The following is an 18,893-nucleotide window of genomic DNA, read 5'->3' on the forward strand; positions in this document are numbered from 1 at the left end:
GGTCCTTCCCTGTCATTTGTACTGCCAGCTCAGTGCATGCAATTTCTAACCCATTTATGGTGAGACACACTTTACTTTGTGCTACTTGTGTGTTGGTTGTTCTGGTCTCTTTTTACACTGAAGGGTGGAAGCCACCTTAAGAGGGCAATATATCCTCACGTATTTTAGGGTGAATAAAGCATCCTGTTAGTTTACAGTTTTTGTCTATAGGTACAAAAAGAAAATGTGGACAGGCTTGTGAGCTAGAGATATCTAGTTTGTAGGTGGCTGAATTTAAGATTAAATAAATGGCCATGGTAGAGAGAAGATGGAATCTTACAAATGGAGGAGTAGAGTTACTTCAGTTTCACAGTAGGAGGCACCAACCTTTGTTACTTTTGTGCCTGCTTATTGTGGGCTTATTATTCAGCAGCAGAGTATAAAACAAGGCTGAGTAACCACAAAACCTGCAGCCTGCTTGCTCTGATCAGGTTCCCAGGTTCTCTAAAAGAATTCTTTACTATGGGCTTTTATAGTACAGGCTCTAGCCTGCCATCAGGTGTTAGGATCCATCAGCTTGGCTGGCTTTATTTCTGTTTCAGAGCAGAATTTGCCATTCTTTGGTAGAAGCAAAATGTTGAGACAGCTTCAGAGCTGCCCTTAGCCAAATCTGTGTCACACAGTGGCTGAGGTATAGTGCCTCTCAATGTCCCAGAGCAGGGAATGCCACTCTGGCGCTCAAGGTGTTTTTTTTTTTTTTTTTGGTTGATCTTGTTCTGCTTTGCCAAGCATCCCTCACCTTTTCTGCCATTCTACCCATTTCCTGCAATCCCCTTGCCCTCCCTCTTTGTGTCTCAAAAGAGGGTCTTGCTTCTTCAGGTGGTTCTACAGAATATTTTAGATCTGAAACTACTGCTTTTCCACAGAAATGGTGTATCTGAAGGTAAGGGTGCAGAGAAGAGCAGGGATTGGGGAAGGACACCCTGTTTTCTGATGATGAATGCTATTTAAGCACCCTGTGTCATGATCTGGGTGGTCAGTGGTTGCTGGGGATATCTAAAGCATCACTGTGTTCCTACAGGACGGGTGCAAGCACCATGCAAACATATAGCTTTCAAGTTAGTCCCCACCATCCCTGTAGGGTCAATACACAAAAACTGCATCTCCATAGAGTGTTCATGCCCATCTGAGTAGCCATCTCTGCCAGGAAATGACTGATGTGAACAGCCCCCCTGCCCTGTGTGATGGTGATCAAATGAAATGCTGGTGTGCAATCAGCCACTGATATTTGCAACTCCTGTGTTTTATTGGTCATAAATCCAGAGGTGGAATATTCTCTATCCTTTTGTTAAACCTTGGAGACATCCAGTGTCCTCCCAAAGGCTCATATGGAATAAACAAAAGACAATACCTTTCCTGTAAAAATATAACGGGAATAAGCTGAGAAAAAGGAAGAGAAATAAAGAGGAAGCCAGTGTTCCTTGTTATCTCTTCTCACCTTCATTTTGAACTGTGACTCACAATGACTACTGCATCATTGCAGCTCATTTTTCTTTGCCAGTCTCCACTCTATGTTGTAGATGGAAATTTATCAAGTAATGTCATCTTCAAGTCTTTTGGATGTTTGGTGATGGGAATCACCATTAATCAAAAAAGAAAAAGGGTGGAGGGAGGGTACTGGGATCATGATAGTAAATGAGGTGGATATTCTGCTGTTTACATGACAGGCAAACTAAAAGTAAAAATAAGGATTTTTTTCAAGAGACATTATCAAAACTATGATAATCAAAAGATGCTTGAGCATCTTATTCCCCACTGGGATTTCTGATTTTTAGATACTTTGAAACTTTATGGAACTGAAAGTCCACTAGAACTGATGGGTTATGGCTCCAGAAGCATTGAGAATTTAAAGCCTTGTGTATGATGGCAGAAAGTGGTTTTATTTAGGTTGTGTTAAATACTCTGGGTCTATGCTGATATACTTGGATAGCTGGGTTTTTATTGCAGGAAGATTGTTGAAGATTGGTCCCTGAGGCATCCATGACAAAAGATGTAATTGAACTAGTAAAACTAGTCGTAGAATGATCAGAGGCATGAACAGCTTGTGCAAGGAGTGGCTGAATAAACAGGGAGTCTTGAGACAGGAAAAAAAAATGACAACAATCAGTGAAATCACAAATGGCAGCACGGGGCTCCATGGTTTTGTACTTGTTAAGTGGTAGCAGCTAAAACCAAAGGGAGCCTCTCCATACAGCACAGAGCTGTGGTGTTTACTACCATGTGATAGAGACGTTGCCAGAAGCTTCTCTGTGGGATTAGACAGATTTATGGAACTAAAAGCCCACTGATGACTCTTGCATGCAAAGGCATCATCTTCAATTTAGGAAGTCTGTCATATTGCTGTAGGCTGGGACATTACATCATGAAGCAGCACCACTTGCTTGAATTCTGTTCACTTCCCCAGACTTTCATTGCAGCCCTTAGTTTCCTTTAGTAGGATGAAGACAAAGGGAGACAGTTCTTTCTGCTTGCAATTGTAAAATATTCTGGTTTTACATTTATTGCAGTTACTAAACTCGTGGTTGAGTAAAAAAAAGCTCTCAGCAAATGTTTTTCTGTCTTAACTGGTTGATTCAGACTACACACACTGGAACTTCCTTGGTGAGTGATTAGATTTAGGTCCACAGGGCTTCTGTGGACACTTCTGTTATAAAATGTCCACATCCAGATTTATGTCAGGTCCAGACAGGGAAGGACTAAGAATAAGATTTTTTTGTTACCTCCATTGATGTCATTTTTGATGCTATCAGTACCTGTGGTGTCCTAGTTGTGGGGTTTAAAGGTCCTTTGCCATGATCTAGTTAAATGTTTTTGGGGTTTTGTGTTGGTTTTTTTTTTTGTTTTGTTTGGTTTTTGGGTTTTTTTTGGGTTTTTTTTGGTTGTATTTTTCCTGTTGTTTTTGTTTTGTCTGTTGGTTTTTTTTTTTTTTTTGTTTGAGCTTTTTAAATTTGTGGGGTGTTTGTTTGTGAGGGTTTTTTTTTTTGTTATTGTTGTGTGTGGGTTTTTTGTTGGTTTTGTTTTGTTTTGAATTTTATTTTATTTGGTCAGCAAAAGTGTCTGTGTGTGTGACCAGGTCAACCAGACAGCCTTGCAGTGATAACAGTGGATCTTTCTGCCACTGCCTCACTGGACTCTGACTCAGGAGGGGTTTTTTTGTCAGTATGTCAGAGCTTCCGAAGGGCCTTTATCTCAGGGAGGGGAGGGAGGAGAAGGGAAAGGAGGAAACATGTTTCACAAGTGATGGAAGACTGGCTGCCTGAGTTCCTGTGTTGTGCAGTTGAGTTCTTTGCAGTGTAATAATATGTGAGCTGTATTTGAATGTCTTCCTGCAGCTGTATGTCCAGAGAGATGCGCCTCCTCTCATGTTTCATGGGATTTACTTTTATGCTGCTGGTCTTCTCAGAGCCCTCATAATTGCTCTCCTTTTGCTGGCTCTTGATTTTCATGAAACTTGTAGAAACTTTGCTCCTCTTGGATTTTTGCATTCCTGCCAAACTGGGAGAAAATTGGCCAATGAGTAGAAGCAAGAAGTTGTTTGGAGGGCATGGGAGACAAGCACACTGCAGGGAGACAGTGAGTGTTCACTTCACCATCAGAAGTGAAGCAAATATTAATCTGGTATGTTCCTGTTGCTCTCTGAAGTGCTCAGAGAGCTGGGATATTCTTCTGCTCATTGAAGCAGATCTGTGCCTCCATACAGTTTTCAGTGTAGGGCTGCAGCTATGTATAGTGGGACACTGTGCTGAAGATGAATGCATCAGCTTTAGAAAAAGCTTAGAAAATGGCTGAAAATCTAAAATCAAAAGCATGATGGCTGCTTCTCCACACAGAGGAGAAACCCTCTGACAGAAGGGTTGGTGGAAGAGGTGGATTTTTCATCCCAGTCATTCAGTGCCAGCATTTGCAGCTCTTTTTTCCTGAGAGACTGATACACGTTTTATAGCCTATCTCCATCGCTGAATAGCTGAGACTTCAAACAAACATACCTGCCTTTCTCTGTCTGACAGAGCCCTGACATGGAAAGTGTCACAGAGGAGGAGAACTCCAAAATTCACATGGCATTCTTTCTGCCTCTCCACACCTCTACTTCATATCTCTGTGACTAAGAAAGTCTTACCACAATATGAAGTCTGCTAGCTCAGGCCAGTTTGTTGGATTCACAGAGAAGTTCAGGCTCAGATTCTCAGAGGAACAAGATGGATTTTGTTAGCTTGTGGTGCTCTGACTTTGATCAGGTTTTGTATAGACAAGTTTCTTTGCCTGGGTGTATCCCTGACACCTTGCTCTGCCAGACCGGGGGAGGTTGCAGTGATGGTTTAAACACATCATAGCCTGTCACAGGAGGGCATGGAATGGTGGTTCCACTCCATCAAGCAGATGGTTTCCACTCCCCCCCCCCCCCCACTGTTTAAAACAGACTATCATTATGGGAGAACTTGCAGTATCCCAATAAAGCACTAAATTATAAACCTTGCTTTTCCAAATGGAATATGCAGAATTTTCTGAGGAGCAAAAGTCTGATGCAGCCTAGACCCTCAAGGTCACCATCAGAAACAGGGACAAACCCATATTATTACAGAAATGTGGTACAAAACACGTGGACTGAGTTTATACAGGATTGTTGTATATGACCAGAGTCCATTCCATATCACAGAATCAATTGGGTTGGAACAGACCTTTGAGAGCATTCAACCTGTGACCCAATACCACCTTGCCAACCGACACCATGACACAAAGTGCCAGTCTCTTTTAGAGCATCTCCAGGGATGCTGGCTCCACCATCCCCTAGGCAGTCTGTTCCAGTGTATAATCAGCCTTTCTGTGAAGAAATTCATCCTGATGTCCAGCCTGAACTTCCCATGACACAGCATGAGGCCATGTCCTCTTTTTCTATCACTTGGGAGAAGAGGCTGACCCCCAGCTCACTACACCCTCCTTTCAGGCACTTGTAGAGAGTGATAAGGTCACCCCTGAGCCTCCTTTTTTCAGGCTGAATAACCCCAGCTCTCTCAGCTACTCCTCACAGCACTTGTGCTCCAGACCCTTCACTAGCTCCTCTGCCCTTCTCTGGACTCGCTCAATGACTCTGCCCACCTCAATGACTCTCCTGAGTGAGAGGCCCAGAACTGGACATGGCACTCGAGGTGTGGCCTCACCAGTGCTGAGGTCAGGTGAGCAATCACTGTAACATTCCCAGTCCTGTATTGAAAGAGTTTCTGTGCTACCAGCAGTGTATTGAGGAGCATTTTATGAAAGCATTGTTAAAAACAGTTTCATGTATACACATGTGGTTAGAAGCAATGTGCAAATATCAGCTGAGACTGAAGGCAGTAACAACTTTCAAGATCGTGAGATTCCAGGGATGGCTTCAGTGGAGCAATCCCGAGGAGAGCCAGGTAGGCAGGATCAGTTTTGCCATTCAAGGCCTAACAAAGTTAAGGCTGGCTTTTTGGGTGTGACTCATGGAAACCATGTTTTATATCACCGAGTCTTTTGTCATTTTGATATAACCACAACATTTCTTCCCCTCCACTACTTTAGTAATGTGCTTGGAAGAGATTCAAATTGTGACCAGAGGAATGGTAGAGAATATGGTAACCAGTCTGCTTGTATTGTCAAACAACTGTAAGGAGGTATGGCTAGTTAATTTGGAATTAGAAGTAATTAGAAGTAAAGGAAAAGGGTTCATGTTAAGATTAAGAGCTGACTCAAAACTCTTCTGTTCCACCTGTGGGTCACATTCTTTAAATGTTCAGGCTTGGGTAACTAAAATTAGTGGACAACTTTTTTTTTTTTTCTTATGCTTGTTTTCTAATTAGGCAATTTGGTGGTAGAGTTGAGCCCTACACTATATGATTGCAGAAGCTGAAATGCCTAATTGCAGATGCCTGCTTTTGAAAAAATAATCCATTACCTTTGCAAGTTTTCAGCTTCTTCATCTCTAGAATAGAGATAGTATTTCCCAGTATGGCTTTTGGGACTTTGTTAGTTTGAATGGATTAGCACAAGACACAAGCTTTAGATTTTTTTGGCCAGAAAAAGTGCCATGGAAATACAGTATATTATTGTGATATCCTTTGAGATGTTTCTGTGAAGCCAGTGGAGACTGTCAGGATAATAAAGAAAGCCTCAGAGAAGCTAACGAAATAATGATCCTACTTCCTTTCTAGCTGTTCTTTGAAAGGGCAAATGCAATGAGTGAAAATGGTTTAATGAGAAAGAGTCATTAGGGCACCCAGCCTGCATCTTCAGAAGTGTGAAAGCATTTTGGGAGATCTTAAAATTACTCAGAGAACAAATGCAAAGTAGCTCTGTCAGAATATTAAACTGTTATTTGTGTTCTCTTTTAATGCTGATTGAAACCAGTGATCTCTTTCACTGCCTGGTGGCTGGTACATGTGTAGTCATAAAAGTGGCTTGTTCATAGCTATAGCTGCAGTGGTGTTGGAAGGATAAGATCAAGGAAGTACCTCTGCTTGCCCTCTGTCTGTTATCCTCTGCTTAGAGCTTACTGTTACCTGAGGATTCCTGACCTGTTGAATTTGCATTTATAGGAGGCCTCATGTACTGGAATTAATTGTCCTGGATTATTCAGTTTCATTAATTAGGTTGCTTCAGTTTTGAGATTGGCTGGAGAGGGAAGGCTGCTATTATTTCTTTGTTTGTTTGTTTGATATTAATACCTAGTGAGACAAGAGCTTCAGATACTTTGGGTGGGAAAATTCTATGAAAATACAGTACATTATTGTCATATTCTTTGGGGTACCTGTGTGAAGCCCAACAGGTGATACTACTATGCATTAGTACACAGGAGTGGTAAGTGCAAATGGAGCTAGTATTAGCTCTATTTTTAAATTAAAGTGTTGACCAAAGCACAAGGAAGCTGTTTGAGACTTGATGCACCTTGGCTGGTGACTGTTCAAAGGAGAAAGACTAGTTCAACATATTTAAGGAAAGAAGGACTTTACGAGGTATTTAGAAATTGTCCTTGAAGGATGCACTGAAGGAAATGTGTTGCAGCCACATCAGTAACAAAGCAAGCTTTTGACTTCTTGATTCCTACTACTTGGAAGCCTGAAACCAGCTGGCTGGTTTTGGTCACTCTTGTGTCACCTTGGTGTCACTCTGGGCTCCAGTAGCAGCAAGGAAAGCAGCAGAGCTGGGTGCAGGCTCTGGCGTGGCTCAGTTTCTCCAGCCACTGTTCATTGTGATGCCAGAAGTGTCTTGGTCCATTTCTCTGCCAGACAGAAAAGGAGCAGAGGATTGGTCTCAAGCAGAACAATGAAGCTGCAAATTCTAGAGGCTTGTTGAACTTACAAAAACAAATTACTGGAGATAAGTACTGGGAAAGGCACAGAATTGCTGCATGTTCTCTGATCATCTGTCCACTAAAAAGCATTGTTAGAGAGGAGAGCAGGGGCCATGGATTCTCATCCTAATAAAATTGTAGATATGTCCAGGTAGGTTTTTATGGGGACCTTTTCTTGTCAATCTGCTGAGGGCTGTGTTTGCTCTGTCCCTATGACAGAAGCTGAGTTGGGCTGGGAGCCAGGCTCTCCCCACATGGGGTAGGGGAGTTTTTCCAGCAGGATCTGACACCCCTTCCTCCTAAAGTCACCTTGTGCTGAGCACTCTTCAGGTGTGGGATCCTGTACGATGTAGCTGGTGGGTTGTTCTGGTAGGAAAAATCTTGTTTGTTAGGAAAACAAAGTATGAAAACCATAGAGAAATAAGCAGGGCAGTGAGGTTTCAAACATGCCCACAAATGAGGAGGAGGACACCACAGAAAACCCTCTGTGACGAAGCAGCCCTTTTCCCCAGTCACGAATGGGTAATGCCACCCCCAGATCATCTGCTCCTCTGGGTGGGATTTGCTAGTGTAGGGGCCTGAATCTGTCTCTGTAACTCAGAAAAATTAAATGCCTGGCACAAAGTAGGCTGGGGGTGACTGAGGACTCAAGATGCCAGTTTAGGCACATTTTTATCTAGACATGAGTTCAGCTGTTACAATTCTGATCCACATTTGGATCCTCATCTTCAAGTCAAAAATCAACATACCTAAATAAAACTGTTATTGTTGGGTTTAATTTGGATTCTTATGTTGGATTTGTCTGAAGAGAGAATCTGTGCTAAGGGTGCTGCTGATATCAGAGTCCTCTTATGTGTAGGTACCATTTGCAATCCCACACTGGCACTTGAGGGCAGAGCCTACTCCCAGAGTCCACCTGCATGGGAGCACCACAGCTCCCTAAGTATGTACAATCAATAAATGCAGACACAGACACTGCCCCTAAGGACTCAAGTTTTGTTCTCTTTTCTGCTGGCCACCCTCGATGAAACATAAAATCTTGTGTTTTAAGCATTATAATGCTCAAACTGTAACTTGGAGCATCTGTGCACACAGTCATTCCCTTCCCTGAGCTCTAATAACCACATAAACTCTTTTTGTCTCCTCTTTTCTCCAGGTCAACAGACTATGGCACTACCTATGAAAAGCTAAATGACAAAGTAGGCCTGAAGACTGTGCTGAGCTACCTATATGTCAGTCCCACTAACAAGAGGAAGGTAAGGGAGAGCCATTGCACTGGTAGCTATAGAAACAAAATGACAGCATTCTGAGAGGAATTATGATCCTCAAGTGAAATCTGTTGGTAATTCACAAGAGCTTGAATTTGCTGTTTAAGTTGCACTGGTGCAATTCCACGGAATCCCATAGAACTGATCCTGCTTTACTTGTGATGGTGATGAAGGACTTAATTCCCTTCTGAATTTGCTGGAGAAGTAAAAAGGTTGCTTTTATTTGCTTCTGACTGTTACAACTTTAAAGAGCTCACTCAAATATTTCTGGGTTTCTTGCTTACAGCAGCTTTGGCTATTATGCATCTCCCTGCCTTATATCTCATTATTAGAAATACTGAGTAAGAGGCATTTATTTCTGCATTTGACTCTTTTTCCCCACATTTGGAGGTAAAGATGTAAATGACATTTTCTTTGGTTGCATCATGTAAGGGGGCTGAAAGCAGAATATGCCTGTGAGAGTGGGTGGAAGACCTACAATTTGATTTGGTTGTGTAGGAGAGAAGATGAGGTCACAGCTTTCCAACCCCCTGCTCACTCTTCCCACGTGATGCAATTAGGGCTGCAGCTGGCTCACACAAGCACAGCCCAGGAACTGCTACTCAGTGCCTTTTTGCTTTAAAATTATTGCCTGTGTTGATTCAGGGGAGCTAGTGGGACAAAGATGCTTTCAGCTACCCACAGAAATCAGTGTGGGAGGGCTGCAGCACGAAGCTAATTGCTGACAGTGAAGTTGTGCTTGGCCAGTGTAGAGGCCCAGTGCAGCATATTTGGCTTGATCACTTCCAAACTGGCCATATCCTGTCTCCATCAAAAGATTTCCAAACTAGTAACTCACTACTGGTACTGTTCTTATTATGACTGTTGTGTTTTCCATCACTGGTCAGTCTACAGATGTTTTGGGACTGATGTTTATTTCAGTGTATGCAACCATAAGGCAGACATAGCTCTGGTTACTAAGTGTGTTTGGATGTACAGGGAAGAGGAAGAAAGCAGTGGCCAGAGTTTGGCTTATATTTTTCCTGATGCAGGAGCTGAGCTATTATGACAACTACCTTGACTTTTTTTTTTTTCCCTGAGCAAAACAGATTAAGATGTTTTGTAGTGAGTTTTCCTGGCCTTCACACCCATCCTATATCCAATATGGGGGGCATTGAAGAGTTAATCCTTCTTCATTCTGTTTCCAAAGCAACTCTGCCCACCCAAAAGCACAGGCAATATGCTCAGTTACAAATCCTACGTCACTGGTGTAAAGACTCCCTCACAAATCAGAGTACAAGGATATATTATTATCTTCTAGCAATTTCTCAGGCTACTGAGCTTTACAGATTAGCAGTCTTTTTTTTTTTTTAATTAAAACCACCTACATTTCATCATCTAGTGCCATACAGGCCTATCTTTACCTGCTGTTTACTTATTTGAGATTAGAAATTTAAAAGAATTTTTTTGGTTTTTTGTCTCAAGGAAATGATTTTTGGACCTATCTGTGCCCTTCTTATCCCTTCTGAAAAATCTTATGAAATGTAGAGACAAGCTGTAAGAAAAACTCAAAGGAAACCAGCTTCAATGCTGGCTGCTGTGGGAAAAACTTGCTTCCATTCTTTCTACCTCTGCTAAATATATGAGCACTGTTACTGTGCATGTTTAAACAGCTGGTCTGTCTGAACTCTGCTTTGTTAACCATCAAAGCAATTCCAGACATTCATGTAGCTCTTGAGAAATGTCTGAACAAGGTGTCACCGGACCAGAACATCTGAAATTTGTCAAATTCAGGTTTGGATTTATTGTCCACCCACTCCTCTTACAGATTCTTGAGGTTATGCACTGCAAACAATGCACTAGGGTTGCAGTCTTCTCCCAGTCTCTCTGGGTGAAGATTATTCCTGTGGCATGGGGAGTAGGCAGAATGGTTTTGCTGAGCTCCTGAGGACAGCTGCCAATACTGAATCACAAAGCAATAGGTGGGTCCCAGCAGAAAAAGCCCAGGTCCCTTGTGGTTCACCTCCAGCAGCAGAAGTGCTGCCTTGTTGTGCACGATGCAGGGATCACTTGTGAGCTGCAGAAGAGGTCTTTGCTTGAGGCAGTGAGTGGAGGGAGGGACCAGCAGTAATCACATGCACGGAGCCCGTGTCACTCATGAGCCATGCAGACCTCTCCAGGAAAGGTGTTTTCTCCTGAGGCACTTGCTCCCAGGCGCTGGTTGGAGCCTGCCTGCCTGGTAGCTCCTGTCGATTTCTGATGGGTTTGCGCATTGCTTGCTGGCCCTGTCTGCTCATTAGTGCTCAGAGGATTATCGCTTACTTGGAGGAGGAGAAAAGCTTTCCATACATTCATTCCTAATTGATTTACTAGTGAGAGGGATAATTACTGCTCAGCTACCCTGCAGAACTACAGTGGGAATTACCTGTCAGATTTCTTTGAAGACCCCAAATGCCTCTTTTCAGCTGTTAAATAGGAATTGTGTTCATCCAAATGCCAGTTATATAAACATCATTTACCTGAATTGTGGCATAACCCTGGGCTCAATTATGAGGCACAGGGATTTAAAAGCTGGCATTTTGCTTTCTTCTTTTTAAAAAAAAGCCTTTTTTTCTGATTTCTTTTTTTGAAAAACTTTGGTGGGAATATTTTAATTTTTTTGGCAACCTGTGCTTTATTTCTTGGAGGTCAGGTTTAGTCTGTAGCTGTTTCTGGCTTTTACACGTTGCCTCTGGGTGATAGCCACACCACCCTCCTCATGCACAGAGTTAAGCAAGGCACAGAGCAAAGACGGCTGAATTGGCTTTGGCTGTGGAGCAGATCTGGGTCCCAAAGCTCGTGTCCTGCTCCAGGTGCTCCCCAACCTGCTGATGGCTGCTCTTGGAGCTGGAACGGGGTGTGTCCATTTCCTAGAAATCACAGAAGGTGATTTGCTGGGAAAATGCGCTTTGCCCTTGTGCAATTTGACATTTGCAGCCATATTAAATCAATTTAACAACATGCACATACCAGAGGAAGCTGCTGGGAGTTCTTTTTCCCAGCTGTGATAGCTGGTTGGTATCATCCCAAGTGGTCAGGGCCAGCTTGGTGATCTGACACCACCTTGGTTGCCGACATAAGGGAACTGCAGCCCACTGTGAATGTGCAGACTCTGGCTGCATGGCAGCCAAAACACTCCCTGCAGTGAGCCAAGACTGCTTCAATTTCCCATGGAGCTGTCACACTGCTAGTTCCCTTCTCCTAAGAACTAACAAGTTCAGGGTTTCACAAGGCTTTGTAAGTGTATGGAAAGCCTCTGCTGCTGGGAGTTGAAACTGCTAGACTTGGGTCTGCTCTCCTGCAGGTGGCTGGGCTGTTTCTCCTCACTTGCACAACAGGCACTTGTGTTTGGATCAGGAAAACCTGCATTGAGCTCTCCTTAGTGCTGTGAAATTCCAGGTATCTTTGCCCTTAGCAGTCAGAGAGCGCTGAAGTCCTGGGGACTGGCCTTTTGAGAGTTCCTGTTTTGGGCTCTGGTGAGAAGCCAAGTGCCTGCAGTATTGACACTTCCAAACCCATGAAGATGCTCCAGTAGGCAGAGTGTATGCCAGGGCACATCTTCCCCTTCAGTGCACCTGCCCGCCCAGCTGTTGGCCTGAGAGAAAGACCACATGTGAAGCATCTGCTTTGTCAAGTTGCCAAACAGGTTGCACCAATCAGGTAACTTGTGGTAAACTTCAGAATGGAGAAATTTTCATATTTGTTTAGCAGTACCCCTTCCTTACAGATGAATGGGATTTAAAAAAGCAGATGTTTGAGTGCTCTGAAAAGCTGAAATTAGCAAAATGCTTAGCTTTGGCTTTTCTACCCTGTAGCCTGTTTGTCTTTGGGGATATGACAAAAAGCTGCTTACTTTCTGCTGGGCAGAGATCTCAGTTCCCTGCTGACCTTTAATTTAAAGCTGTGTTTTGAGTGTTAGTTACATTTTACTAGAGGCAGATTTTCACAGTGGCCTGGGAATTAAAAGTGTTTATTTCTTCCAAAACACTAAGGGAAAAATCTCTTCTATTTTAATAGAAACATTTCTCATGACTTTTTAAATTTCCAGTTTCTTGTTATCCCAAGTCTCTTCTTTCTTTATGGTTGCTGAAAAAATTCTGTTCGAAAATTGAATAATTTCCACAAAAAGTTAAGCTTGTGATTCTTTCCATAACTGGCTGCACTTCAAAATGTCACTGCTTGGAGCTGAAATGCTGTGATTCCATATTTTCTAGCATGAGTTGGTCTGCTGGGTAAGATCCCCTATTGTGAGAGCATTTGCTTTCTTCTTGGTTGTCAATAACAGGGTTCATTTTACAATTGATGCCTCACAGAGGGATGGAAAGCCCTTCCAAAAGGGTGCAGAAAGAAGATGAGGATTGAAGTCCCATATATCTGAAGCACTGCTCCTTTCAGGCAGAGAGGAACCACTGAATCTCAAGGAATTGTTGAACCATAGATTTGAGGTATTACTTTTTCCTGTGAAATACTCTGTAAAGAGTGCTTATTCTTGGTGAAGATGTTGTTTAGTTGAAAATCCAGTTCTCAGTAAGAAACTTTTATCTCTACCCTTGGGAATACTGTGGAGGTGGAGACGATGGAGTTAAAAAGAATGCAAATGAAAGAGAGGAAAAAGGAAGAGAATAACAACTCTAACAAATCAACTCCATTTTCCTGTATAGAGTATTGTTCAGATAAGGTGTGGATAAACTGGAGGCCCTGATTGCATTTAAGATCTGAGGTGACAGTTCTGATGTCTTAGAAATACCTTCCTTCATGAATTTGCTTTGCAATTCAGTTGGCTGCAGTTGTTTTTAGCTTTTCCCCTGAGGTATTACAATCATTGTTGCAGGTGATGACTTGAAGAATTAAAAGGTCTGTAGACTTTTATGCTGACTGTCTGAACAGAAGCATCACCCAGGTGCAGTAAATGAAATGAGGAGGACTCCCCCCATTTTTCCCTTGTACTAGAATTGAAGCATTTTAGGTTTTATTTAAAGGTAGACCTTCCAGCTAAGCTATTTGAACAGTAGCTGCAAACAGAATAAAGCAGAAATAAAGTTATGTTGCTCAGTTGAAGAGTTATGGGAAAATGGTTTTTCACACTAGTTTCTTAGTTGTCACAGAATCAAAATGGAGAGGCAGCACAAATCACTGAAGCTGTGAAAGCCAAAGTCATGCTGCACCTCTCATACCTCACCATGCCTCTGAACTTGGGCTGTCAGAAGAAATGTTCAGAGGTATTTGGAGAGCTAGAATTTCTGAAAGATAAATCTAATTAGATTTGTTTGTGTCTGTGCAGTTTCTTGGGGGCTGAAGTGCAGCAACTGTTTATGAGCTGGCAGGGAGCAATACTGTGTTGCTGTTTGTGTTAATGAAGGAAGAAATTAATTGTCTGTAATACTGTAATTGCAGAGGAATGCATTTACTTGACTGGTGACTAGCTAGAATATTGGGAGTGGCACCTTCCTTTACAGAAACTGGAGATCCCAAAATGAGCACAAGTCATTTTGACCTCCCCTTTATTTCTTCTTGCTCACCTGGAGAGTCACTGAGAGCAAAACATGTCCTGGCCAAAGGGAATTCCTCAGCTGTGATTGGAGCCTCAGGGCAGAACCATGATTCAAACTTATTTTGGTTTTGCCTTCATTTCTTAGTTCACATGCTCCCAAAGGAATTCTGTAGCATTTTGTTTTCTCCTTACTCATCAAACCTGTGATAGGTTGATGAGGCAGAGGTTCCAGCACATACCTGAGGCGTGCTAGCCCAACCTGAACTGAGCTGCTGTGCTCAGCCACAGCTCCCATTAATCATCTGCTGCTTTTTCCTTAGACTGCATCCCAAGCTATTGGTGAGGAACTGAGCTCTGGAATATCCTAAAGCCATTTGGGCTTTAGGAAGATGGAAGGTTTCCTTGGACCCTTTTTCCTCATTGTGCTGGCACCATGATCAAGGGTCTGTGCTGCAAACTGGCACTTGGTGATGTGATCTTGAGAATGTATTTATAACTGAAAGGCAGTGGGGCTGAGTGAGAGCCACAGGGCAGGAGTGATGGAAGAAGCCCTTTCTACTGTCTTTTATCCCTAATCTTTCCCTTCAGCCTAATGGAATACAGTCACTAAATAGCTCTTGGTTTTGCAGCTGCCATTAACAGGGACTAAACTACCTGACCTGCAAACGCTGCTGTAACATTCTCTGTAAAATTCTCTGAGCACCACTTCTCTGTACTCACTAAGCTGTGTGTGATGTTCCTGTGTTTCTCAGAGCTCCAAAATCCATGCCATTCAGACCAGGGTTGCTGTGGGCAGAGAGGAAAGCTGTGAAACACAGTTCCCGGCTTAGGGGTTTGCCTACTCTGGTTGTACCAGTGGGTTGTACAAGTGTGGCTGTGATGGGGGTAACACCTCAGTGTATCCATCTCGTAAATACACTTCAGGGACAGTCACACTCTGTCTCCAGAACTGAAAATTTAAATAGAGGAATAAAATGTGAATGAAGAAGTAATATTTTTCTTCACTTACTGGTGTTGCAAAGATGATTTCCTCAAGGTCACCCACAACATCTATGGAAGAGTGAGAGGATGTGTGACATGATGTGTTTTATTTACAAGGTGCAGTCTTGTGAGCTGTTGTACATGGGATTCTCTCTACTTGTCCAATTAATTCAGCTTGAATTTGGCACCTGAGAAAAGAGATCATTTTTGTAAATGTTTGCAGAACTGTGGCCTGCAACTGTGTGAAAGAAATCCTGGATTACAGACATTTTGTAGTATTTCAGGAAGAGGACTTTAGGAATTTTTTGTTTTGAAGTGTTTTCTTTTTTCTATTTTGAATTCAGCAAAGTCAGAGTAAGTTCAGTAAGTTCAGCCATTTTCAGAGTAGGTTTCTCTGACCTTTCCTACCTAAGGTATATAGTTTCCTGATGCTGGATGACTTGGTTTATTAGTGTTTTGAACATGGTTCAAGATCAATGCCTGGAAAACATTGAGATATAAAGGCACAAATACTCTTAAATCTTTTTCAGTATGTCCAATTTGGTATTTTAGTCGTTGTTTTTTTCTGTTGTGTCTTTTGTGTGTGTGTGTTTTGGTTTTTTAAAATTATTATTATGAATATATTTGGAAATTGTGCCTCCTTGTGAATCTTTGTATTCAAGATGCTTTTGTGAGAATTTTCTGCCATCCTGCAGTCAGGGACTGTGGGGCCTGGCATGCCAGATGCCCCACTGGAACCTGACCTGACCTGTAGGATCATGTCCTTAAAGAAAGAACAAAGTCTGTTTGCTTGCAGGTTTTAACTTTACCATTTCTGACTTCACATAAATCATAGAGAAAAACAGAGGTTGTGCAACATCCGTGGTCTGGGAGATGACCATTTTCCAGCACAGACAACACAGAATTGGAACCCAAAATTATGAAAGACCCCCAGTGAAAGTTTTCCCCTTTCTTAAACAGGTGCAATATGATTGTTGCCCTTCAGAGAAGACTGTCCTTTGGAATTCATGAATGTGAAAACTGGGGATTCCTGGTGTTTTTTTCAGTTAGTTCTTTGAAGAAGCAAATACATTTAAAAACAACAGAAAAAATTTCCTTGTACCCACTGAACTACACACACTGCTCATCAGCTGTTTCTAAAAATAAATGCAATTGAGATAATTAACAAAATACTCCCATATGGCATTATTTAAAGGGGCTGAAGGGAAGAGGGTTAGAAAATAGGTATAAATAGAAACTGCCATTTACAATGAAAACCATTCTTTCTGTGTTTGTGAAGGAAAAGAAGTTCATAAATGACAAAGCTTGAGTGAGGTTTGTCTTTGTGTACCATTATTCATCTGTATTTTGCACCTTTGTACCTCTATATTCCAAATTGTAAACAATTTTTAGAGCAAAAGGAGAGTTACCAGATAAGAGTGATAAGCTTGTCAGCATCCTGGTGCATGTCTGTGACAGGGCTGCTTTGTCTGCCTTCCTAAAATTCAGTCCCTCTCTCCTGTTGCACTCTCTGTCTGCTTCACCTTGTATTGCTCCAGTCATGGAGACTTAGGGATCTTACAAGGTCATAAAGACAAGAAATGGGGTAAAACTGCAGAGGTCCCATCCACATTCAGATGTAGAGTTCCCAGAGCTGGCTGTCAGAAGAACAGAGATAGTTTGCTCCAGTTTAGACAGGGGGTGTTAGGGATGGATCAAGAGTTACGATATCAACGGAAATAAAGCTGCAATTCTGTCACCTAGCATGAGCAATACTTTTATGAAGCGAGCAGAGTGAACCTGTGTGAGCTTTCAGAGTGCCTTGCCTTGGTTAGAGGGAGGAGAGGTTCTGTCAGGAGGCAGCACCTTGTACAGGGCTGCCTGTATTAACCACATGGCCTGTCAGCAGGGTGAACACAGCTGCAGGTTCTGGTATAGGGCAATTTTATGAGACTATTTTCCTTTCTCCATTCTCCTTACCACACTCTGAAACATGGCCATCTCATTTACTGCTGCAGCCCCAATAATATATTAATTTATGAAGTATGAAAAATAAGGTAGTTTTGAATTAACGAGAAGAGGCATGGTGCTTCACAGACAGCAGGATAATCAATCAGTAACAGTGAGTGACTATATCCTGTTATTAAAAAGGAGGGAAAAGTAATAGAATGGGTGGAGAGCAGCTCTCAGAGGAGGGGAAGGTGGGTCCTTTTGAAGACCATATAATGATCTGACCTTGATCTTTAGTGATAAGAGTTGGTTCACCAAGACTTATTTATTTCTCTTTGAGGAAAATCCTCCCCCCACCCCCTGCCAACCCCAAACTCAATAATAAGTGGCAAGAGATCTTTTTATTTCATTCTTTGTTAAAGTGAAGAATAGAGAAGCTCAGCATTACTGAGTGAATTCTCATTTTAATAGCCTAGATTAGCAGAGTCTGCAGGGCACGTGGCCACAGTCTCAGTTTGTGGTGCATACACACATCTGCTTCTTACAGTGTAACTGTAATGTCAGCTCTGGTGTTATCAATTCTGAGTAAAATATTTTATCTCAAGCAGCACTGGGAAACCTGGAAACACTTCTGTGACTGTTAAAATCAGTTTTCTTCAGCATGGAGCTTGGCAGGGCTAGATCTTAGAGAGTTATTTCACTATGTTGTGGAGTGCTTGAGGCTTCTATGTTCATTAGTGGGAGTTCATTGCCCTTCACCTCTCAGTTCTAAGATGTCTTTTTTTCATTGTATACAGACAGATGTTGCTGGACTCCAAAAGTAATGACAGGGGTTTTCTAAGTGGTCCACAGATGCTGTTAGGGAAAACTCAGGCTGTTGTTTTCTTATAAATCTAGGCAATCAACCCTTAGACCAGTCCTTCTGTCTCTGAGGGGAGATTGGTTCTGCCTTTTACAGTGAGCCCTCTAATATTTTAATTCTCTGTTGCTGACAAAACAAGCTCATAATTTTCCTCCCTTGGAACCTTCCCATGGTGGAACAATATGATCCTTAAAAATACCTGCAAGAAAACAGGAAAACTCCTGGAGCAGGTGTGCTTGGAGATTGAGAGGCAATGGGGTGCACACAAGGAATGCAGTGCTCAGGACCTGGAAACGCGTGGAAAAATGGAGTAAGCTTGGTAATTTTCTGATGTTTGCCTATTGAATCTAAAACCAAAGTGTCAGTGTTATGTTGGAGATAAAACTCTTATCCCCTCTTCCAGTTCTGTTTCATCTTACACTGCTTCTTCAGAAATGTACAGAGCTCACATATGTGCATGAAGGGATACAGAAAGGAAAGTACACAATTTTCCCCAGGCTGTGAAGTACCTGTGACCCTGATGGAACAGGACATGGCAGCCACTGGGTTCAGTCACTGGGGCAGCCACTCCCCTGCTAAGACAAGACTATTGCCATAAACCTGCAAGTACTGTTTCATTGGGAGCTAATTATTAAATGTAATGGAAAATGTCAAAGCCAGTGAAGTGCTGGTTGGGAATCCTCTACCTAAGTCCTGAACCTTCCCATATCTGGCTCCTGAATCTTTGGCGTCCAAGTTAGCATGCAGAGCTTGCAGCCTCAGTGGATAGCTCAGAGCTGAGTGCTGCCATGCAGAGAACTGCAATGCCATCATGTTTTGTAACTTGGGCCTCAGCCTTGCATCCAGAAATTTGATAGACCTTCTCCTATCATCTTAGCTTCCTCCAGTGGGGGCATGTTAGGAAGAGAAGTACATTGGGGACAGTGAGACACATGAGTAATAGATGCCAAGTAAGTAAATTGAGATAGATTATAAGCATCTGGATGTGAACAGTGA

At 42.4% G+C, this 18,893-nt stretch overlaps 1 protein-coding gene across 1 annotated transcript in view; it reads left to right on the top strand.

Annotated features, from left to right (window-relative positions):
- SORCS3 (sortilin related VPS10 domain containing receptor 3) overlaps positions 1–18,893 on the top strand; it is a 266,923-nt gene that overhangs the window by 115,273 nt on the left and 132,757 nt on the right. Inside the window, exon 3 of the mRNA XM_066554147.1 lies at positions 8,505–8,604. Coding sequence (XP_066410244.1) covers positions 8,505–8,604 — 100 coding nt within the window. The remainder of the gene's footprint in view (positions 1–8,504; positions 8,605–18,893) is intronic.

This window comes from Molothrus aeneus, chromosome 8 (genome assembly GCF_037042795.1).
Source record: "Molothrus aeneus isolate 106 chromosome 8, BPBGC_Maene_1.0, whole genome shotgun sequence".
NCBI classification, from domain to species: domain Eukaryota; kingdom Metazoa; phylum Chordata; class Aves; order Passeriformes; family Icteridae; genus Molothrus; species Molothrus aeneus.